The sequence below is a fragment of the Octopus sinensis genome, linkage group LG18, assembly GCF_006345805.1.
Source record: "Octopus sinensis linkage group LG18, ASM634580v1, whole genome shotgun sequence".
NCBI lineage: Eukaryota > Metazoa > Mollusca > Cephalopoda > Octopoda > Octopodidae > Octopus > Octopus sinensis.
The window spans coordinates 2,754,218-2,773,770 of record NC_043014.1 but is presented as its reverse complement, the minus strand read 5'-3'; the positions used below and the strand labels follow the sequence as shown (position 1 = coordinate 2,773,770).

Below are 19,553 nucleotides of genomic sequence, written 5' to 3'. Positions count from 1 at the left end.
GGTGATGGTCTAGGACTTAGGGGCGGGAGACCCCAGAGCTTGGAAAGAAAAAAAATCTTGGGTCGTCTTGTTGTAGTCGAGGGCTCTTCGTTGACGTCCGACACCACTGAGAGGTGGCCCTTGGGCTTAGAGGCGGGAGACCCCAGACCTTGGAAAAAAAAACTTTGGTCGTCTTGTTGTAGTCGAGGGCTCTTCGTTGACGCCCGACACCACTTGGAGGTGGCCTCGAAGTCGCTGGAAATGGAGATCTCCAGGTCCAAATTCTTGGACGGCTGGTACTGCTGCTGATAAAGTGAGTCAATTACTTAAAATAACTTAAAATAGTTGATTTAAATGAAATTAAAGGGGAGTTGAATTTCATGAATTCTAGGACAAGTGGCGGCACAAAGAAATGTAGTCGTCTCTGTTTTGAGTTATTCGGCAGAAATTAATAAAAATGCGATTAGTAATTTAAGGAGAAATTAAAGAAATGTGATTTAAAATAGAAATACAATTGCAAGGTTTAAAAAAAGGCGTAAATGATACTATGAACAGCATAAGCATGAAGAAACAAGAGATGTGAACAGGCGCAGGAGTGGCTGTGATAAGTAGCTTGCTAACCAACCACATGGTTCCGGGTTCAGTCCCACTGCGTGGCATCTTGGGCAAGTGTCTTCTACTATAGCCTCGGGCCGACAAAAGCCTTGTGAGTGGATTTGGTAGATGGAAACTGAAAGAAGCCCGTCGTATATATGTATATATATATGTGTGTGTATGTGTGTGTGTTTGTGTGTCTGTGTTCGTCCCTCTAGCATTGCTTGACAACCGATGCTGGTGTGTTTATGTCCCCGTTACTTAGCGGTTCGGCAAAAGAGACCGATAAAATAAGTACTGGGCTTACAAAGAATAAGTCCCGGGGTCGATTTGCTCGACTAAAGGCGGTGCTCCAGCATGGCCACAGTCAAATGACTGAAACAAGTAAAAGAGAAAAAGAAATGTAAAAAAAATTGTGGGTGGGAAAGAAACTGAAAGAAAAGGCGACAGGAAGAACGAGTGAAGGACGTGGGAAGCGAGAGAGAAAGTGAAAGTGAAGAGAATTGGAAAAGCGAGAGAGAGAGAGAGAGAGAGAGAGAGAGGAGAGAGAGAGAGAGTCAAGTAAGGGGAAGTAAGTGATGGTAATAGAGATCGTCGTCGTCGTTTAGCTTCCGCTTTCCATGCTAGCATGGGTTGGACGGTTCAACTGGGGTCTGGGAAGCCAGAAGGCTTCGCCAGGCTCCAGTCTGATCTGGCAATGTTTCTACGGCTGGATGCTCTTCCTAACGCCAACCACTCCGTGAGTGTAGTGGGTGCTTTTTACGTGCCACCGGCACGGAGGCCAGGCAAGGCTGGCAAACGGCCACGATCGGATGGTGCTTTTTACGTGCCACCGGCACGGGGGCCAGGCGAGGCTAGGGAAAGAAAGAAAAGGCAGTGAAAGTGAGACATGGGAAAAAAGATATGAGGAGACAAAAAGAAGAGATATAGAGAGGCAGGGGGGAGGAAGAGGATTTAACTGTAGTACAGTGATAAGAATGGAAGAGAAAGAAAGAGATACTGTAAATGAAAAAGAGAAATAAAGGGAAATCGAGAGAGAGAGAGAGAGAGAGAGAGAGAGAGAGAGAGAGAGAGAGAGAGAGAGAAGAGAAAGATTGGAAGCAGTAAAACTTTTAATGAGAACCAGGAAGAAATACAGAAATGAAATAAAAGCTTCAGCAATGTGGTGGCAGCAGAGAACAGGCGATTGCTACATACCGAGAGAGGAAAAAGTTCAACATCTGCAGATGCAATACTTGGACACCTCGCCAGAGTTGTGTCTTGGGCTCATTAGGTGGATCGGGTCTTACAGCGTACCCTCTTGTACAGGCGTTCCATTTTCGGTTATTTAAGCCTAGACTTGTGTCCGAAGGATATTCTTTTGGCTCTGTCCATTACCTCTTTTCAAACAGAACCTTCTAAACGCTTTCTCAGTAGCCTCTACGTTGTTCTTGACGACTCTTCTTCTGCTCATTCCTAAAATATTCAGAATTCAATAGGCTTTATTCAGGATATTGTTGTTTGTTCCTTCTCGAGCCATGCCTGGTTCATGAGGGCCGGTTTCCCGGTTTCATCGCCGCTCCGTCGTCGGTGAGCTGCTAGATGAAGGAGGAAAGAGTGAGAGAAAGTTGTGGCGGAAGAGTCAGCAGAAGTTCGCCATTACCTTCTACCAGAGCCGCGTGGAGCTTAGGTGTTTCGCTCATAAACATAAACACCACCCGGTCTGAGATTCGAACCCGCGATCTCTCGACCGCGAGTCCGCTGCTCTAACTACTAGGCCATGTGCCTCCACTTTACTCAGAGTACGATCTGCAAATCCTCAACAGCAAACGTCCACTGGCAAACATCCTGCTTTCCACCAATTCTTGCAGCATTCTTCTACCAGCCCCTAATTTCAGATCTCCTTATTTGAGCTCTCCTTCATTTGCATTTTCTCTACCCTCTCATCCCAGAGCACAGTTAACTCCACTAGGAGTAGCTGTCTGGTTGCCTCGTAACCCAAGATGACATCAGGTCATAACACACACTCACACACACGCATCAGTAGCGTAACCAGGTTCTAAAGTCAGTGGGAGCGAGCTTATAGAAAAAGCTTATAGAAAAAGCGAGCTTATAGACACGTACCAAACAGTTTTAACTCACTTCTCTTACATCAAATATTTTATTAATTACAATATACTTAATTGCATTCTGCATTCATTAATTCCATGTTTCAGCAACATTGTTATTATGTATGAAACTTGTAATTACTGATAGAGGTGTGAGGAGGAAAAGAGGAAACTCCACAGGACCGTCCGTTGTTGAGAGATTATGACGGCAGGGTTTGTACTGATTTTTAAGACGTTAGCGGCCACCAACGTATCAGAGAAGATTGACCAGACAGTTCAAAAGCACAAGTAATTGGTTACATAGATCAGACAGTTCAGAAGCACAAGTAATTTGATACATAGATCAGCCAGTTCAAAAGCACAAGTAATTGGTTACATAGATCAGACAGTTCAAAAGCACAAGTAATTGGTTACATAAAGTTAAGACTTCAGAAGGATCTTGGAAGGACATACGATTAACAGAGAGAGAGAGAGAGAGCGAGGAGATGATCGACTTTTATCATACAAATGAACAAAAGGGTTTTTTTTTAAATTGTTTAAAAGGCGCAACGCAAGTTTAGAAAAATGTATCCATGGGGAGCGGTCGCCCCTCTTGTTCTCCTATTAGCTACACGCCACTGATACACATGCAGCTGTAGTTTAATATACTCAATGAGTGAATATCAAAAAAGACAACTAAACAATTCGGTGGGAATTCATGATGAGTTGAGTAAAGAATAAATTGATAATATTCATATATGCAAATGAGGTTTTTTTCCTTTTTTATATATTTTTCTAGTATTTTTTTTTTGCCTTTTAGATTCTTTTTCCTGGCGGTTTTACGGTCGCCATATTGAAATTCGCATATAGATTAACAAACACAACTGGTTTCAAGGAAAAAAAAAAACCCCATTGTTCAGCAATCCTAATTTTCTGCCAACACTTTGCTTTTAATAAGTGACAAGAGCAGGTTGTACAGAGATAAAGGTGAGACTGTATGGTATATTGAGAATGAGTATACACGAAGCTGCCCCCCCCCAAAAAAAATACAAAAGAAGATACGATAATCTTTTCTACTAGGCACAAGGCCCGAAATTTTGGGGTAGGGGGTCAGTCGATTAGATCGACCCCAGTACGCAACTGGTACTTAATTTATCGACCCCGAAAAGATGAAAGGCAAATGAAAGGTAAATACGAACGTAACCGCACCTCAATAGACGTCATTGATTGGTTGAAATTGCCAAAATGCAAGAAATTAAAGAACAAATAGCTTACAAACTACAGAATTTTCTGAAGAAAGCCAAGAGAAAAAGATGTTTTATGAACTCATTCTACCAGTATACGAAGTTTAAAAGTGTTTAGTTACAAAGAAATTATTTTAAAAATCTGCCGGTCAAAGCGAAAAGATCCAAAGTTTTTTCTAACAAAGAAATTCCTCAATAGGGGCAAAAATGCCACCCAGTGGCAACCAAAGAGTCTCCTGATCACGAGACCCTCTACTTACTAGGCGTACCATGGAAACTGCTCCTCTCTCCTCCTTACTCCTCAGGCTACTGGCGCCAGTTTATAGCTGGCCCACTTACTCGAACCATACACGTCTCATCCACCCATCTTTCAATAAATTTACTGAAGCGATGGGGAGGGGAAGGGCAACACATCCTTCGCAACCCTCATCTTGCTATTTTTCAAATGGAGTCAATGAGGGCTTGACTGAGGACGAAAGTTTCTGTTTGGAATGACGAAAGGCAAAGTGGATCTCGATGGGATTTGAACTCAGTATGCAGAGAGACGTTAAAAATACCCATTTTTTTTACTACCCACAAGGAGCTAAACACAGAGAGGACAAACAAGGATAGACGAACGGATTAAGTCGATTACATCGACCCCAGTGCGTAACTGGTACTTAATTTATCGACCCCGAAAGGATGAAAGGCAAAGTCGACCTCGGCGGAATTTGAACTCAGAATGTAACGGCAGACGAAATACCTATTTCTTTACTACCCTCAAGGGGCTAAAAACAGAGGGGACAAACAAGGACAGACAAACGGATTAAGTCGATTATATCGACCTCAGTGCGTAACTGGTACTTATTTAATCGACTCCGAAAGGATGAAAGGCAAAGTCAACCTCGGCGGAATTTGAACTCAGAATGTAACGGCAGACGAAATACCGCTACGCATTTCGCCCGGCATGCTAACGATTCTGCCAGCTCGCTAATTATAATAATTGCCTCTGATTAAAGCGCAAAGCCAACAATTTTGAGGCACAAGGACGGGGGTTTTAATCGATATCATCGACGATTACTTCATTTGATCAAACCTGAAAAGATAAAAAGGTAAGGCTGACCTCGGCGGGATTTGAACTAAGAACGTAAACGGCCGAAAGAAATGTATGAAACGGACGTTTGTATATCTTTTTTTTTCATCTTTTATCTCTTACCTGTTTTAGTTATTAGACTGCGGCCATGCTGGGGCACCACCTTGAAGAATTTTTAGTCGAACGAATCGACCCCAGGACTTTTTTGGTTAAGCTTGGTACTTTTTCTGTCATTCTCTTTTGATGAACCGCTATGTTATGGGGACGTAAACATACCAACATCGGTTGTCAAGCAGTGGTGGGGCACAAACAAGGAAATCATCACACGTGCACGCGTGGGGCACACAGACACACAGACACACACACACACACACACACACACACACACTCACGACATGCTTCTTTCAGTTTGCGTCCACCAAATCCACACACAAGGCTTTGGTCGGCCCCGAAGCTATAGTAGAAGTCATTTGCCCAAGGTGCCACGCAAAGGAACTGAACTCGGAACCATGTGGTTGGGAAGCAAACCTCTTACCACAAAACCACAGCCGACAATTTCAAATTAAAGGCAGCTTATAATTATTCCTGTCTACTTGGCTTACAGAATACTCTATCGATATATTATCTCGATGACCCGATGTGGTTTGTCCATGTCCACACTGGCACATTCGGGAAATCCAGCTGGGATCTTTAACTTTTGACTGACAGATTAAAAAAATATTTTTTTGTAACACTTTCAAACATAGGACACTGTTAGAATGTGTCATTTAAAATATCTTTTATTCCTAGCATTTTTGAGAAAAACTTATATTTACGAAGTTATTTCACGTTAAAGTTGTCGTATTTCGGTAATTTCAACCAATCAATGACGTGTATTCAACAATAAAATTACAGCCGTTGTTTGTTAACAACAACTATCGGCAGTGTATTTTTCGTTTGACACTGTTATTTATGATATCGTTCGTGCGTCTGTACTGGTTTTAGGGTTAGGGTTAGGGTTTTAGGTTTAGGGTTAGGGTTGTCATAAATAACAGTGACAAACGAAATATACGCCGCAGGAAGTTCTTGTTGACAAACAACAGCAGTAATTTTATTCAGCAGAATACACGTCATTGATTGGTTGAAATTACCGAAATACGACAGCTTTAACGTGAAATAACTTCCTAAATATAAGCTTTTCTCAAAAATGCTAAGAGTGAAAGATATTTTAAATGACACATTCTACCAGTGTCCGAAGTTTGAAAGTGTTAAGTTACAAAAAATTATTTAAAAAATCTGTCGGTCAAAAGGTAAAGATCCACCGGTTGGTACCTGTCGGTCAGAAACGTCTGAGTAGGTTTGTAAGGCTTTTACAACCTCTTCTTCTATCGACTGGCCTCTTCACAATCCCACACAACAAAAAAGAGAAAAGAAAAAAGTTTTAAGAAACACACTGGGCTGCGAGTTGAGATCGAACCCACATCAACGTGGCAGTGAAGTGAACGTCTTAAATACTCAGCTATGACTGCACTATATACATGTTCGCAGCAGACATTGACCTACAATTATTTGACGTGGGTACAGAGTGTATTGTTTCCACCCGTCTGACCCTGAAAAACGAAGAAACTGTTCTTCCTTGTCTGAAAACGAAATTTAAAATAATTATTGCATTGTGAGCATCCATAGTGTTTGATGTTGTATCGTGTATTGGGATGTTTTTCGGTGGAGAAAGATGACTTCGTGAAATTTCTGTTGATTATATAAGGTTACCTCTAAAGTTTGGTAGACACGGAAAGAGTTTTAGTATATCTAATTGCTGTTGAGGCTGGGAGGAGACGGAATGGAAGGGAGAGGAAGGGCTATGGAGAGAAGGGAGAAGGAGCAGAGAGTGATGGAGAGTTGATGAAAGAGAAGAAGGAAGACGAAGAATGAGAGAAGAGGGAGACAGAAAGAGCAGAGATAAAGAGAAAGGGAGAGAGAAAGAGAGAGAGAGAGAAAGAAGGGAGATATATAAGAAAAAAGAGAGAAAGAAGAGAACAGTAAGCAGAAAGAGGGAGAGGAAGAGGATTATGAAAGGGAGGGCCATGGGAGGAAAGAGAGGTAAACAGAAAGGAAGAAAGAGAGGGATCTTTTCCTTTTGAACGGCAGTTTTCAACACAATTTTTTGTTAACTAAACACTTTTAAACTTCGTATACTGGTAGAATGTGTCAAAATAAAACATTTTGGCAATCTTTCGTCTCTAGTAGACCTTTCCGTCGATTTCCGTAAAAATTTTTTTTTTTACATATGGGCTTGCGGGAACTTTTGAAGTAATGAGAGCGAAAGAGACTAAGAGAAAGCGATTGTATGACGAGGGAAGTTCTTTTGAAGTTATCGTGCATGGAAAGCATTGATGTACATGTGTGTGTGTGCGCGTGTGTGTGTGTGTGTGTGAACTTCCCTCGTCATAAAATCGCTTTCTCTTAGTCTCTTTCGCTCTCATTACTTCAAAAGTTCCCGCAAGCCCATATGTAAAAAAAAAAATTTTTTACGGAAATCGACGGAGAGGTCTACTAGAGACGAAAGATCGCCAACATTTTTTTTCTCTTGGCTTTCTTGAGAAAATTGTAATTTGTAAATTTAATGTAGTTTAATTTTTCGAAGAGAGAGAGAGGCGGGGAGAAGAAAAATAAAGAGAAAACGAGAGGGAAATTATATGGAATAAATTTACAGAAGAGATTTTTTTGTTAATTAACCGTGGACACCGGTGACGACTGTCTCCAAGGCAATAAACGCCATGTTGTAATCAAACTCCTCCGTTGACAACGTTATCTTCTTTATATTCACCTCCAAACTATCAATAGCTTATTGGTATTGATCTAGTGAATCGAATTGTGGTTTATGGGTCAAAACTTCATCTAAGACATTCATTTACAGCATTCTGTGCCGTAATGGCGAAACATCAGGGCCAATATTAAATGGTAAGTTGTTATTTAATCCAGATTTAGGGGGCGGTTTACTCTCTTTTACTTGTTTCAGTCATTTGACTGCGGCCATGCTGGAGCACCGCCTTTTTAATCGAGTAAATCGACCCGGGATTTATTTTTTGTAAGCCCAGTACTTATTCTATCGGTCTCTTTTGGCGAACCGCTAAGTTACGGGGACGTAAACACACCAGCATCGGTTGTCAAGCAATGCTAGGGGGACAAACACAGACACACAAACACACACACATGCATATATATATATATATATACATATATACGACGGGCTTCTTTCAGTTTCCGTCTACCAAATCCACTCACAAGGCTTTGGTAGTAGAAGACACTTGCCCAAGGTGCCACGCAGTGGGACTGAACCCGGAACCATGTGGTTTGTAAACAAGCTACTTACCACACAGCCGCTCCTGGGGGCTTCTCTGAGAGCGAAACAATTTTGAAGAAATTTCATTTTAATCAGCAAAACCGCAATTGTGTGACACCCTACCTCCGACTTTGTTTCTACATAATTTTCTAACAAATACATTTTTATTACAATATTTCCCTATATAAATGTGTCTCTCTCCACCCCGGTTTGTTTTTTCATAACTCAGAAATTTGTTAATGAATTTATGTTATACACACCGGAATTTATACGACTCGTTTTACTCTTTTACTTGTTTGAGGCATTTGACTGCGGCCATGCTGGAGCACCGCCTTTAGTCGAGCAAATCGACCCCGGGACTCATTCTTTGTAAGCCTAGTACTTATTCTATCGGTCTCTTTTGCCGAACCGCTAAGTGACGGGAACGTAAACGCACCAGCATCAGTTGTCAAGCAATGCTAGGGGGACAAACACAGACACACAAACACACACACACATATATATATATATATATATATATGCATATATACGACATGCTTCTTTCAGTTTCCGTCTACAAGGCTTTGGTCAGCCCGAGGCTATAGTAGAAGACACTTGCCCAAGGTGCCACATAGTGGGACTGAACCCGGAACCATATGGTTGGTAAGCAAGCTACTTACCACACAGCTACTCCTACGCCTATGCAAAAAAAAATGTGATTTAAGCAGTATTTAGCCGTTATTTTTAGCACATCTCACGACCACCTCATACCGACTTCGTTTGTTTATCTCTCTGATATATTGATGTCTTTCAATATCTTTCTTCCCATAAACACATTTAATCGTCTGTTTTGGGATTTAAGCCAAGAATAGGCGCAGGAGTGGCTGTGTGGTAAGTAGCTTGCTAACCAACCACATGGTTCTGGGTTCAGTCCCACTGCGTGGAATCTTGGGCAAGTGTCTTCTGCTATAGCCCCGGGCCGACCAATGCCTTGTGAGTGGATTTGGTAGATGGAAACTGAAAGAAGCCTGTCGTATATATGTATATGTGTGTGTTTGTGTGTCTGTGTTTGTCCCCCAGCATCGCTTGACAACCGATGCTGGTGTGTTTACGTCCCCGTAACTTAGCGGTTCGGCAAAAGAGACCGATAGAATAAGTACTGGGCTTACAAAGAATAAGTCCCGGGTTGATTTACTCGACTAAAAGGCGGTGCTCCAGCATGGCCGCAGTCAAATGACTGAAACAAGTAAAAGAAAAAAGAAAAAGAAAAGAATTTGGACTGTGATTTAAAAAAAATTTCGAAAACTTTAAACTTTTGTTTTGCTGGCTGGAATAATACAGGGTACGTACGGGACGGTTGAGTGGGAACGAAACTGTCCCAGATAGATACAGCTGGAGCAATGACATTCAATGTCGCAGCAAAAGGATACAGGAATGGTATAACTTGTGAACGTTACAGCATGGCTGTAGCCAAACGACTGCAACAAATAAAAGACTATAAGACTAGCAGAACACAAATTCGCCAAATTTTTCTGAAAATTCCACGTTTTTCAAAATTTTCCACTCCATAAAAACGTTTAATGGAATGAGGATGCACCCAGGGGTGGTCCACTGTGGGGTATTTAAGCAAAGAGGTCGGACCGTCCGTATTTTAAACTCTGGTTTCAAAGAAGAAAAAAATCGAAAAAGTGTGGACCATTTAGGGTTTATAGTGTTTATAGTGGGGTTTAAAAAAATGAAAAACTTTTTCCATAATCGTATGAATTCCCGCAAAAATTTTCTGAAAATAACAAAAAATATAAACGTTTTGGGGAGCTTAAACCAGAATTCTGGCATTTTCATTTGCGAACCAATTCCCACAGCAAATATCAACATACAACCCCCCCCTCTTTTTTTTTATTCTACAGGAATTTAATTTTTTAATTATATTTACGAATTCTTTTCACATTAGTATATATATGTGTGTATTTCTATGTATTTATATACTTTATTTAAAAGCAGCAGAAAATTCAACAAAACCTGTTACTCTGAGTTTCACGTTCCCGTTCGTTGGACAGTTTTTGCTAGAATTCTAGCAAAATTTTCTGCTGCTTTTAACTAAAGCATATTACTCTACCACTGGTATTTGAGTACTCTTTTTCCACCTTGTTTCACATTTATGTGTTTACTCCGTTATGTATTTATATATAAATATGTGTATGTATTTATATATGTCATCATCATTTAACATCCATTATCCATGCTGGCATGGGTTGGATGGTTTGGTTAAATCAGTGGTTTTCAACCAGGGTTCCGCGGAACCTTAGGGTTCCGCCAGTACAGTCCAGGGGTTCCGCAAGATGTTACAAAACTGCTAAAATCGGCAGTAATTTTTAATTCTCCTGTGCAGATATTTGTGCATAAGAATATTAAATTGTTACACAGGGGTTCCTCGAGCCAGTGGAATGTTTCCTTCGGGTTCCGCTCCAGCAAAAAAGGCTGAAAAGCACTGGGTTAAGGGCTAGTAAGCTGAGCGGCTGCACCAGACTCTAGTCTGAATTGGCATGGTTTCTACAACTGGATGCCCTTCCTAATGCCAACCACTCCAGAGAATGTAATGAGTGCTTTTAAGTGCCAGCTGTGTGACACCAATATCTGCTACAACCCCTATTTCACTTGGCTTGATGGGTCTTCTTCTCAAGCCCAGCATAATGCCAAAGGTTTCGGTAATTTGTCATTGCCTCTGTGAGGCCCAAATACTCGAAAGCTACTTTTTACATGTCACTGACATCATCCACATTGCCTCCGTGAGGCCCAACGCTCAAAAAGTGTGTTTTTTGTGCAACCAGCATGGGTGCCAGTTACGTGACCCCAGCATTGGCCACGACTACAATTTCACTTGGCTTGATGGACCTTCTCAAGCACAGCTTAGCGTCAACAGTCTCTGTCATTAGCCATTTGCCCTTGGGAGGGCCAACGTTTGAAGACCATGCTTCATTACTTCATCCCATGTCTTCCCACCACAGTTAGAGATTGGCGCTTCTTTAATGTATTTATTAATATATATATATATATACATATATAAATGTGTGAGTGTGTATATATATATATATATATATATATATACGATATAGTGTATATTTATACACATAAGGAATCCACTTTACGTGAAATTGAACACATTAGAAAGAACAGCTAGGTTCTGTAAACCTAGCTGTTCTTTCTAATGTGTTGAATTCACGTTAAGTGGATTCCTTATGTGTATAAATACACACTATATCATATGACTAATATATAGTCTTCTTGACTAATTTTATTTTTGCACGTTAGACCACTGGAAATGTAAATTTTTGATTGAATGTTTTGATTTTAATTAAATTCCATTTCCCTTTGACATGATATATATATATATATATATATATATATATATATATATCATCATCATCATCATCATCATCATTTAGCGTCTGCTTTCCATGCTAGCATGGGTTGGACGGTTCAACTGGGGTCTGTGAAGCCGGAAGGCTGCATCAGGCCCAGTCAGATCTGGCAGTGTTTCTACGGCTGGATGCCCTTCCTAACGCCAACCACTCCGTGAGTGTAGTGGGTGCTTTTTACGTGCCACCCGCACAGGTGCCAGACGGAGCTGGCAAACGGCCACGAACGGATAGTGCTTTTACGTGCCACGCGAGGCTGGCAACGGACACGAGCAGATGGTGCTTTTACATGCCACCGGCACGGGGCCAGGCGAGGCTGACAACGGCCACGAACAGATGGTGCTTTTACGTGCCACCAGCACGGGAGCCAGGCGAGGCTAGCAGCGGACACGAATGGATGGTGCTTTTACGTCCCACCGGCATGGAGGCCAGACGGGGTGGCGCCGGCAACGACCACGATCGGATGGTTCGCTTAACCACAGCTGCAATTTCCACTGATATATTATAATAATAATAATAATAATAATAATAATAATATGAGGGAATATTATTCCAAACTTAGAGGGAAAAATTCAATTTAGAAATACTAAATCAAATTTCACAAAATATAATATATATATATATATATAATTTATATATTTATATTTAATCTTTCTATAATATGTAATTTTTCTAAATGGTATAATTTAATTTTTCATTATTGAATTGATGAAAGGTGGGTTTTTTTTCTAATTTATATATATATACATTCAAAATGTGACCGCGTTTGTACCGTTGGCGATTTTTTTCCTCTGTCTTCCCTTCTCTGGATCTTTCCTTCTATGTTTCCGACGAAGAGCTCCGCTTGAAACGTTAAACCCTCCTTCTTTCCTGAGCGTCCAATAATACTATATTTGTTCCATGTCCTCACGTTGTGTTTTTTTGTGCTTTCTTGTTTGGATTAACTATATATATATATATATATACATACTTATCTACTTATATATAAGTTATATATCTATTTCTCTGTTTTTTTTCTTTCAGAAGTGGGTTGATATCTAAAACATTCCAGAAACATGGCACCTGTCACAGAAGGCGTTGAAGGTGGGAATCCTGGTAACTTGATACTTTTTAATACTTGCAAAAACGAGTTGTTCTCCCTGGGTCGAGGTTTCAAAACCTTCAGTCGTAAACTTCGGTCTGACTGGAGATTCCAAAACAACAAGGACTCGATTACCGAGGAGAAGCTCGCCAGTGCCCGTGTGTTTGTCCTGGCGGCTCCCCGCGAGAAATTCACTCAGGATGAGTTCAATGTCATGAAACACTACGTTGCCAAGGGCGGCAATATATTTGTGATGCTGGGTGAAGGCGGAGAAGACCGATACGAAAACAACATCAACTTCCTGCTTGAAGAATATGGTATTATGATAAACAGCGACTCTGTTGTGAGGACATCTTATCACAAGTATTTCCACCCTAAAGAAGTGTTGGTACAGAATGGGGTCCTGAACAGAGCCATCAGCCAAGCAGCAGGGAAGCTGAACTCAGGACTGATCAGTGATTCTGATGGTGGGAACAATGCACAAGCACTCTCGTTTCTGTATCCTTTTGGTGCGACCCTGAATGTCATTGCTCCAGCTGTGTCCATCTTGTCGTCAGGCACTGTGTCGTTCCCACTCAACCGTCCAGTGTGTGCCCTGTATTCCAGCCAGCAAAGCAAAGGCAAACTCGCCGTTCTCGGTTCTGTACATATGTTTAACGATACTTACTTAGAGAAAGAAGAGAATCTGAAGATCCTGGAAGTTCTGCTGAAATTTCTCACCACAAACAACATCAAACTGAACCAGATCGATGCCGATGACCCAGACATATCTGACTACAACATGCTGCCACAAATGTCCACCTTGTCTGAAGAACTGAAGACTTGTTTGCAGGAAACGGACGACATTCCTCGCGACATTGCCTCCCTGTTTGACAACTCTCTGTACAAACTGGACACGTCCCTCATCCCCACAGCGATTCGGGCCTACAACGAACTGCATGTGAAGCATGACACCCTTGCACTGATCACCCCACAGTTTGAAACCCCTCTCAGTCCACTCCAGCCGGCTGTTTTCCCGTTGGCTCTTCGGGAACTGCCTGCCCCCAGTTTGGATCTGTTTGACCTCGACGAGCAATTCTCGTCGGAGAAGGCTCGTCTGGCCCAACTCACAAATAAGTGCACAGACTCTGACCTTGAGTATTACATACGAGAGTGTGGAGATATTTTAGGGGTGACCACTAAACTCTCTTCAGAATCGAAAGATGCCAAACATATACTGGAATATATCTTCCTGCGAGTTGTGGAATTCAAGAAGCTAAACCAGGAAACTGAATATGCAGGTGTTTAATATATAAAATGATGCTACATTACCTTGGAAGATGTCAAGTGCCTTTCTGTTCTTTACTGCTCTGGGTGACCATTACAGTAATAATTTTCAACTGTCATGTTACCGTTTCTAACTAGTTACCAATTGACAGAGTTGTCTCCTCTTGTCCATTCATCTGTTCTCTTAACTCTTTGTAAATACATTTGACTAGAGACACACATAGATTTACATTTGTATATATATATATATATATATAATAATAAATATTAGGGAATAAATCCAAATTTACAGGGAAAATCAGATTTAGGATTGAATCCAATTTTATAGTAAAATATTATATAATATTAATTAGAGACAAAACCACTATTTTGCAAATCAAACAAAGAAAGACTTAATCCAATACATAAAAAAATTTTAATATAAATTAAATAAAATTATAATTTTATTTAATTTATATTAAAATTTTTTTATGTATTGGATTAAGTCTTTCTTTGTTTGATTTGCAAAATAGTGGTTTTGTCTCTAATTAATATTATATATATATATATATATATATATATATATGTACACACACACATGTATTTATATCAGCTTAGACATGCACACTAAAATGTTTATACACACATTCACGCACACATGCATATAAAGATACACACTCAATACATATATACAAACATACACAATTATGTATGTACATGCACATATCATTCTTTTGTCAATAAATTATTTTAATATCATTATGTTGTGTGACGTTTCTGAGTTCAAATACCCCAGGAATAACTCTTCCTTTTTAATCTCCTGGGGTCGTCAAAACGTAATGGTTGGTTTACTTGACCGTGGCCTTCCCACAAATAGGTGGGTCTTGAAATCAGTGTATTTAATTCTCTTTTACTCTCTTAATTGTTTCAGTCATTTGACTGTGGCCATGCTGGAGCACCGCTTTTAGTCGAGCAAATCGACCCCAGGACTTATTCTTTGTAAGCCTAGTACTTGTTCTATCTGTCTCTTTTGCCGAACTGCTAAGTTACAGGGATGTAAACACACCACCATCGATTGTCAAGCGATGTTGGGGGGACAAACACAAACACACACACACATACATATATACGACGGGCTTCTTTCAGTTTCTGTCTACCAAATCCACTCACAAGGCTTTGGTCGGCCTGAGGCTATAGTAGAAGACACTTGCCCAAGGTGCCACGCAGTGGGACTGAATCTGGAACCATGTGGTTCGTAAGCAAGCTACTTACCACACAGCCACTCCTACACCTACTATTTTGATAATTTTCAACTTAATTCACTGTGGTTTTGTTGCTATTGCTCAGATGTGCTGTTGCTATCTTAGATGTTTGTTGCTTTCTTGGTTGTGTTGTTGCTAACCCAGATGTGTTGCAATTCTCCCAGTTTGTATCAGTGCTTTCACAGATGTTGCTAACCCACTTTTGTCATTGTTGTTGCTAATCCACTCCTGTTGTTGATATATCAGTCCATTGCTGTTACTATCTCCACTGTGTTATTATCCAAAATTCAGGATATGTTGTTGCTATTGCAGATACTTGTTGCTTTCTCATCAGATATTGTTGCCAACTCAGTTGCGTTGTTGCTATCCCAGATGTGTTCCCTTCACAATTTATGTCATTGCTATCTCAGATGTTGTTGCTAATTTAGTTTAGCCAATGTTGTTGCTATCCCTGATGTTATTACTGCAGCTTGCCATTGCTATCTCATATGTTGTTGCTAATCTAGCTTAGCCAATGTTGTTGCTATCCCTGATGTTATTACTGCAGCTTGCCATTGCTATCTCAGATGTTGTTGCTAATCTAGCTTAGCCAATGTTGTTGCTATCCCTGATGTTATTACTGCAGTTTGCCATTGCTATCTCAGATGTTGTTGCTAATTTAGTTTAGCCAATCTTGTTGCTATCCCTGATGTTATTACTGCAGCTTGCCATTGCTATCTCAGATGTTGTTGCTAATCTAGTTTAGCCAATGTTGTTGCTATCCCTGATGTTATCACTGCAGTTTGCCATTGCTATCTCAGATGTTGTTGCTAATTTAGTTTAGCCAATGTTGTTGCTATCCCTGATGTTATTACTGCAGCTTGCCATTGCTATCTCAGATGTTGTTGCTAATCTAGTTTAGCCAATGTTGTTGCTATCCCTGATGTTATCACTGCAGTTTGCCATTGCTACCTCAGATGTTGTTGCTAATTTAGTTTAGCCAATGTTGTTGCTATCCCTGATGTTATTACTGCAGCTTGCCATTGCTATCTCAGATGTTGTTGCTAATCTAGTTTAGCCAATGTTGTTGCTATCCTTGATGTTATCACTGCAGTTTGCCATTGCTATCTCATGTTGTTGCTAGTCTAATTTTGCTTTTGCTGTTGCTATTCCATTGGTGCCAGGCTTTTTGCAAAATGTCATGTGATGTCAAGAAAAGCACAAGCACACACACAATAGCCCTCTTTCAGTTTCTGTCCACCAAATCCACTCCCAATGCTTTTGTGATCCTGGGACTGCAAGAAGACAACTGACATGGAACAGGAAACCAAAGTTTGCCTCATAGAAGACTTTAGTTCTTAATCTGGACCCGTCATAGTGTGGGGCCCACTGAAGACCTTGGAGATAGGTTCCTTGCAGCAGCTAAACCACAGGGAGAGGTCGAGCACTTTAAAATTTCTTACTCTCTGGAATGAAAGGGAGAAAAATTAGTGGCTATTGTATCTGAGAGATTTTAGTTAGTTAGTTAGTTAGTTAGTTAATTTTTGGCTCAAAAAGCAAAAAAGCAAGGCCATGTAGGGGGACATGGAGTTATGTACAGGGTGGTGTTCATGTAAAGAGTTCAGGCCACTTGTGGTTAAGGGAGACTTTAAACCGAGCGGTCGTCGGCATCTTCACTATCTTGTCCGGCAGCTTATTCCACGGATCCGCAACCTGGACGGAGAAAGCCCCTCTCCTTCGATTGAGATGAAATCGTCGCAGATAGAGCTTTTCGGACTGACCCCGCAGCCAACACTCTGGAGCAGGAGTGAAGAACAGCTCTTTCGAGAGGTTACACTTTCCGCTTATGATGTTGTGAGCAAGAATGAGATCTCCACGGCGTTGTCGTTTTTCTAGAGAATAAAGGTCGAGCATCCTCAGCCTTTCTTCATAAGACAAATGCTTGAGACCAAGAACCATGCGGGTAGCCAGCTTCTGGACTCTTTCGAGATGCTGTATGTCTTTGAGGAGATAAGGAGAAGAGGCTTGAATCCCGTACTCCAATATGGGTCTTACCAGTGTGACATAGAGCGGTAGGAATATGGCTGCTGTGAGCATTCTGAATGACCGTCGGTCCAGGAATAGATCTTAGGCAAGCGCCAAACTTTGGCAGCGTAAACTAAGATGCAAATCCTTGAACTTTATTGAATTGAATTTGTACTGGTGAGGTTTGTATATCTGACTGACCCCTTCTCCAAGACCAGAAGTAAGGGGAAATAAAATAAACAATGAAATATAGATTAGAGCATTGGTGCAGGGGTGGCTGTGGGGTGAGAGGTTTATTTCCCAACTGCATGGCACCTTGGACAAGTGTCTTCTACTATAGCCTGGGGCCAACCAAAGCCTTGTCAGTAGATTTGGTAGACAGAAACTGAAAGAAGCCCATCATATATATAGGCATAGGCATATCTGTGTGGTAAGAAGCTTGCTTCCCAACCACATGGTTCTAGGTTCAGTCCCACTGTGTGACACCTTGGGCAAGTGTCTTCTACTATAGCTTCAGGCTGTTCAAAGCTTTGTGAGTTGATTTGGTAGATGGAAACTGAAAGAAGCCCATCATATATATATATGTATGTATGTATGTATATGCTTGACAACTGATGTTGGTGTGTTTACGTTCCCATAACTAAGTGGTTCGGCAAAAGACACCTATAGGATAAGTGCTAGGCTTATAAAGAATAAGTCCTGGGGTTCATGCCTTCAACTGAAGGCACTGCTCCAGCATGGCCAGTCAAATGACTGAAACAAGTAAAAGAATATATATATGTGTGTGTGCGTGTGTTTGTTTGTCCCTCCTCCCCATGCTGCTTGACAATTGGTGTTGGTGTGTTTATGTCCCCATAATTTAACAGTTTAGCAAAATAATAATAATAATGAAATTATTGTATACAGTGCTCAGGTGCACCACAACTTGTGAAAAGTGCATATAAAGCATATGCAGTAATGTACAAATGTCTGGAAAGCGAACAGTGTATGAGTCAGATACATGCCTGTGTGTGTATGGAGGGGAGAAGATCAGGTGTAGTGTTGGCAAGGATGCAGTGCTCCAACGACTAACAACTGATGCCGGCAGTTTGTTCCATGCTTCAGCAACTCTCAGCGTGAAAAAATGTTTCCTGAAGTCATGGGAGCTGTGCTGTTTTCTGACTTTGTAAATATGTCCACGGGTGTTAGACGGGTGGAGTTTGAAAAGGTGCTCAGAGTTATTGTTTGTAAGATGGTTGATAATTTTATGGGTGTCTGCCAAGTCAGCTGCCAGACGTCGGAGTTTCAATGTATCCATGCCCAGGGAAGCAAAATAAACCAATAGAGTAAGGTGCCAGGCTTTAAAATAAATAAAAAAACAGATTACTGGGGTCAATTCAAGGCCTTGCACCCCAGAATGGCCGTCGTGTAATAACTGAGACGAGTAAAAAAATATGGCTCTGGGTTGATCCCTGCTGCTTAGTACTTTGGGCAAAGTGCCTTGGACGAGTGGATTCGGTAGACAGAAGCTGAGAAGTTCTTTGTACATGTGTGTGTGTGTGCGTGTTTGTGTGTTACTGTTACCTTACCTTGATATCTGGTGACGATTGTAAACGAGCATCCCTGTCGTGCAAGAGGTGTCCTCTTGTTTGCAGTCTTCCGTGAAAACATGTCTGGCCTTGTGGGGCGGCTATTTCCTTACTCAGAAACAAGTGAAGGTTGGAGACAGGAACAACGTGGACAAGTGGACATCAAATGGTGATGATGATGATGATGATAATAATAATAAAATAATAAAAAACATTGTGTACAGTGCTCAGGTGCACTACAACTCATCTAAAGTGTATATATAATCAGGTGTAGTTTCGGCGGATTTCGGAAAGCATGAGGGCCTTAAAGGATGCAGTGTCATGGCAGTCAACAACTGACGCAGGCAGTTTATTCTATGCTTCAGCAACTCTGAGCGTGAAGAAATGTTTCCGAAAGTCATGGGAGCTGTGTTGTGTTCTGACTTTGTAGGCATGTCCACGTGTGTTAGACACATGGAGATCAAAAAGGTGTTCAGTGTTGTTGGTGAGGTGGTTGATAACTTTGTGGGTGTTTACCAAGTCCGTTGCCAGACGCCGGAGCTTCAGTGAATCCATGCCCAGGGAAACAAGGCGCTCAGAGTATGGTAGGTGTCTGACTCTGAGCGCCTTGTTTCCCTGGGCATGGATTCACTGAAGCTCCGGCGTCTGGCGACGATGACAGAATTTAAAACAAAGGAAAGATTTTGTTTGCAAAAAAAAAGAAGAATAAAAACAACAGTGA

General features: G+C 41.1%; 1 protein-coding gene and 1 long non-coding RNA gene across 2 annotated transcripts; both read left to right on the top strand.

Moving 5' to 3' along the window:
• The first annotated feature begins 1,754 nt into the window (after window positions 1–1,754).
• Window positions 1,755–2,977, top strand: LOC118766826. The gene is made up of 3 exons (XR_005002737.1): window positions 1,755–1,825; window positions 2,556–2,565; window positions 2,965–2,977. It is a non-coding gene; the product is annotated as an uncharacterized LOC118766826 (long non-coding RNA).
• Window positions 2,978–7,668: 4,691 nt separating this feature from the next.
• LOC115221361 (intraflagellar transport protein 52 homolog) lies at window positions 7,669–14,321 on the top strand. The gene is made up of 2 exons (XM_029791533.2): window positions 7,669–7,895; window positions 12,696–14,321. Exon 2 carries the CDS (start codon window positions 12,728–12,730, stop codon window positions 14,039–14,041), a length of 1,314 nt encoding a protein of 437 aa, XP_029647393.1. The 5' UTR covers window positions 7,669–7,895; window positions 12,696–12,727; the 3' UTR covers window positions 14,042–14,321.
• The last annotated feature ends 5,232 nt before the right edge of the window (window positions 14,322–19,553 follow it).

Bases quoted from the DNA above. Each gene is read 5' to 3' on its own strand.
- LOC115221361 (XM_029791533.2), top strand. From the start codon at position 12,728: ATGGCACCTGTCACAGAAGGCGTTGAAGGTGGGAATCCTGGTAACTTG.